Consider the following 4725-nt stretch of genomic DNA (forward strand, 5'->3'; position numbering starts at 1 on the left):
GGAGGGAGGAGCGGCTGCAGAGCCGCGGCCGCAGCCTGGCAGTGCCGAGCTGACCGAGCTGTGCCCCCAGCGCTTCCGCCCTCGCCGGGCTCTCCGAGGCGCCTGCAGCTGTGCTGGTTCGTCAGCAGCAGGGGGGTTGGGGTTGGGCTTTGCCTGCAGCCTTCTGAGGAGAAGTGGGCTCTTGGTGAAGCGTGTCCAGGGGATTGCCAACGGTCAGGAAGTGGGTTTTCCCTCTCCCCTTGCTGTTGTGCCGACAGGAGCGGTACCGGAGGGCCCTGGCAGACTCCGAGAACGTCCGGAGGAGGACGCAGAAGTTCGTGGAAGACGCCAAGCTCTTCGGTAAGCGGCGTGAGGCAGAGCTGGGCTCCCTGCAGCATCACCTGCTGGCCAGCAGCTTTCCTCTCCCCGGGCCTGCCCTCCTTCGGTGCAGAGGCTGGCAGGATGTTTGGCCTGGACTCTTGGTGTCTGGCCCTGCTCGGGTGCTTACTCTCTGTTTTTTCTGTGTGGCCAGCTGCATCCTATCAGGTTTACCTCAGGAACTGTTGTTGACTTTTTTTTTAAAAACTTTAAAAATTTTGTTGAATAAAATAGGCCCAATGCAGTTGAGTGTAGCTCCTGGCTGAAATAACCAGCTCTTCTCTATACTGAGAACTGGCTCTGGCAGGGTGTATTTCATACTTTTACCTGTGTCATCAGGCTGTGATCTCCATTACTATATTAACAGTCTCTTCTCTTCTACTCTAGATTTTAGGAAGTAGATTCTGCCTGGGACAAAGCTTGTCAATTCCTATTATCAGTTGTTCTTTAAAATTTCATGAAGAAATACTTCAGCACCAGCCAAGTGAGCTGAATTTGTCGCTCTGACAGCAGAAGCAAGTGAAGGGGAAAGAAGCTGCTCTTTAGTCATTGCACTCTGTCAGCACCATCTCTGAGAATGAGAAACTGTTATTCTCCACAATGCATGAATCTCTGAAGGGTTTTTGTTAGTCAGTTCAAGTAGCTTTGATATTAGAGCTACTGTATTTTTCTTATGGTTCTACCCATTGTGCTATGAAATGGCTGTTGAGTTCTGGGATAATCAGCACACTTGGTTTTGAGGGTTTTTTTTGAGCTCTTTGAATTTTAGATGTAGTGAGCTTCAGATCTGAAGAAAAACTTAAGTTCTTTATTAAAAGCTGCTCATGGAGTGAGGCCTGGAGTCTTTAGAGCATTAAACCAGGCTCTGGTACAAGAGAAAGTCTGGAAGAAGGTTGTAGTAAGCTGAGCAGTAATCTCCTTTGCCAGGTAAGAAGTGATAGAATGGGAGGAAATGACCTGAAGTTGTGTCAGGGGAGGTTTAGGTTGGAAATGAGGAAAAATTTCCCAGAAAGGGCTGTCAGGGCCTGGAACAGGCTGCCCAGGGCAGTGGTGGAGTTGCCATCCCTGGGGGCATTTAAAAGCCATGTAGATGTGGTGTTAAGGGACGTGGTTAAGTGGGATACTTGGCAGTGCTGGGTTAACATCTGGACTTGGTGATCTTAAAGGTCTTTTCTGACCTAATTCTGTGAAATGGTTGGTAGTCAGTCTGCTTCTGTCTGCTCCTTTGTTGCTTCCCCTTCCTGCTTCTTCATTCTGTTCATGTTTAAACATGTATGTACAACTACAGACAGCACCTAACTTGTTTCTCTGTCTCTGTTTTCCTAATGTGTCTTTCCAGTAAGTTAGTTATGGCACCTATATAACTGAGGGAGGCTGGTTTTCCTGAAACTTCTGCACTGTGTAATACACCACTTCTGGAAACCATATACAATCTAATGCCATCTTTCTAATGAACAAGATGGCATGACTTTCATGACCAACCCAAGGACCATTCTGGCCAATCCTTCTGTTGTCCCAGAAGTGGATTCTTAACTTTTTGTGCAATATTGGTGTGCAATATCCAATCAACACACAGAGATGAGATATCATGTTTATTGCAGTCTTGCCCAGGATCGGGTGCTAGCAGGCTAGTGCCAGGAGAAGTAGCCCCCATAGTAACAGAACAGAGAATATTGGTACGCTGGGGATTGAAATGAATTTACATGGTAGCTGTTGCCCCCGCTTGGTCCGGGGGCAAAATTGATAAAGGATGCTTTGGCTTAGGGCTTGGATTTAATCACTCTAAGGTGGAGTCAGCTTATCAGTCCAGCATCTATCACCCTAAGCACAGCCATTCTGAGTCCATGTAACACTTCCACAGTGGTTTTAACTTCCAGTTGTGGATGTACTTTTGAATGGCCGTGTCTTATTTTTACTTTCCCGCCATTGTGTTTGTTCCCCAGGTTCAGGTATTTGTGTGAACTGCCTGACCAAACATTTAGGTCTGTGGGACTGTATGAGAGGATGTGCAACAGCATCCCAAATCACAAGTCTTAGCTGCAAGAACTTTTTGAAGTGAAATACTAATGCTGTGCTTTGCCAAGTATGCACGCTCTCTCTCTCTCAATGCATACAGCTGTACCTTTCCTGCATATACTTTGATCTGGGGAGTCTGTAGATTACTACCCTTATAAGGCTAAAGCTTTGGCTACAGGATACATAAGACACCGTCTGCTCTCACTAAAATAACAATTCAAATCAGTTAGTTAGCAGCTTTAAAAGTGCATTGGTACTGCAGCTCTGTACATTCTGTAAACTGCCCTTTGTTTACTGCTTGCTTCTTTGTGCCTGTAGGGATCCAGAGCTTCTGCAGAGATCTCGTGGAGGTAGCCGATATCTTGGAGAAGACTGCCGAGAGTGCCGCAGAGGAAACGGAGCCTAGTAATCCGAATCCAACCCTGAAGAAAATCTACGAAGGCCTCTCTCTGATAGAGGCCAAATTGCAAAGTGTGTTTGCCAAGCACGGCCTTCAGAAGATGAACCCTGTTGGTGGCAAATACGATCCGTACGACCATGAAATAGTCTGCCACGTGCCCGCCGAGGGCGTGCAGCCGGGCACCATCGCGCTGGTGACTCAGGACGGTTACAAGCTCCACGGCCGCACCATCAGACACGCGCTCGTCGGCGTGGCCGTGGAGTCACAGGAGTGACATGGGCTTGCCCGTTGGCACCTGGGACCTTACTGAGCTGAGGGTACCCCTCAGCACTCAGCCACAGCTGCAGCTGCATGTCTTTATTTATTAAGCTAGGTTTGTATTGTATGTTGGCTTCTTTATAATGTGTGCGGTCTTTTTGCCATTAATTCGAAGGTACTTGTATATTTAATAATCCTTTTTGGAGTATGTGGAGTAGTACTAGGAGTCCTGCTATCTGTCAGAAATGTGGCACTGTAGCCCCTTTCTCCATTGCTCATTTCTCCACTAAGACTCGTATGGGGAAGAGGGGAGATAAGGGAGAGGAAGGGAAATTCTCTGAGGCTAGGGAGTCTTCTCTGATGGTTCCATTTTTGAGACAGACTCCTGCAGTGGCCTTCAGAAGAGTAACTTCCCTGCCTCAGTTTCCATATCTGTATTAAGGGAATACAGTAATCCTTACTGACCTACCTCACAGGGATGTGGTGAGGCTTTTTCTTTGCAAAGCCCTCGGAGGAGGAAAAGCCCAAAGGGCTGAGTATTATTACCAGGCTGGTTTTGGTGTCTTCCCTTGTCCCCAGACCCTCAGGTGGGGATGAAGATGATCACTTGAAATGACATTTAGGGGCAGCTTTTCCTTATACCACTTCAGGAAAACAATCCTGAATTAATTAAATCTCTGTTGTACTACAACTGAATTAGGGATGAGGTTTTAAAGAGATTTCAGTTGTTAGGTCAGACTAACATGTCAGTCGATATTTGTTCTCCTAATAAAATTTCAGCTTACCTCCTGGTTCCTGAAGGTAAAGCAGGGAGTAGTGATTCTTGATGGAGCCAGAAAACAGTTCTCAAATCTCTTTTGCTCCAACCAAAAAGTATATCTTAGAGAAATTTCTCTTCCCCGATGGATATTTGTGCAGCTTTCAAGCATGGTGAACTATATGCTCTTTGTTGCAGCTGCTGGCAAAATGGAGATGTGCCCTTAAGGAAGAAATCTGGACTCCTGTTTTCTCAGCTCTCCAGTAACGGTACTCGGATAACACTGACTTCCAGTTCGCATTCAGATTCTACTTTTGTGTGCTCATACTAAATAGTAAACCTTTGGGGTTTTGACAGAAAGAGAAAAATCTTTTCTACTAAGTCTCAAGTGCCCTTGAACCAATTTTAGCAGCAGTGACAAGAAAGCAAGAGAAGCAGAAGGCTGAGGAAGCGAAAACTGACCTCAAGCCGTCCTCTTAGTTGGAGGCATGTTGTTGTCACAGCATGGCAGATGTATTTCCCAGTGGTCCTTTTGCCTGGGATTCCATTTATCTCTGCTGAAAGGATGCAGTCACTGGGTAAGATTAGGATTTAACCCTTTACAGAGCAGCAAGCAGTGTAATGACTGAAGAGTTACATAAACCAGCCTATGGTCTGCCCTACAAAAACTCAAGCAGGAGTGAGTGTTTTCAGTTTGTTTCTTACAGACTCCTGAATTCCTGCCTTTTTACTTTCTGGAATTGGACCATGGCCTGACAATTATTTGAGACACACTTCCAAAAACTCTTTACTTACAGTGGTTGCCATCACTGGTTTGGAAGACAGCTTATTCTTCTCCCATTCCTTTGCAGGCTTCAGGTGCATAAAACTTCTGTGGTGGAGTTCAAGGTTACCACAGCCTTCAACTAGCAGCTATCGACAGTCTTTCACCCAGGGA

The 4725-nt window shown here is 46.3% G+C and overlaps 1 protein-coding gene across 1 annotated transcript; it reads left to right on the plus strand.

Moving 5' to 3' along the window:
• Window positions 1-257: 257 nt before the first annotated feature.
• Window positions 258-3142, plus strand: GRPEL2 (GrpE-like 2, mitochondrial (E. coli); the record flags this gene model as incomplete). Its single annotated transcript, XM_008942515.1, has 2 exons — window positions 258-339; window positions 2692-3142. Coding segments are annotated over 2 exons (438 nt in total), but the record flags the coding sequence as incomplete, so codon positions are not given.
• Between the last annotated feature and the right edge of the window lie 1583 nt (window positions 3143-4725).

The sequence above is a fragment of the Merops nubicus genome, unplaced genomic scaffold (genome assembly GCF_000691845.1).
Source record: "Merops nubicus isolate BGI_N331 unplaced genomic scaffold, ASM69184v1 Scaffold4166, whole genome shotgun sequence".
Classification (NCBI taxonomy): Eukaryota; Metazoa; Chordata; class Aves; order Coraciiformes; family Meropidae; genus Merops; species Merops nubicus.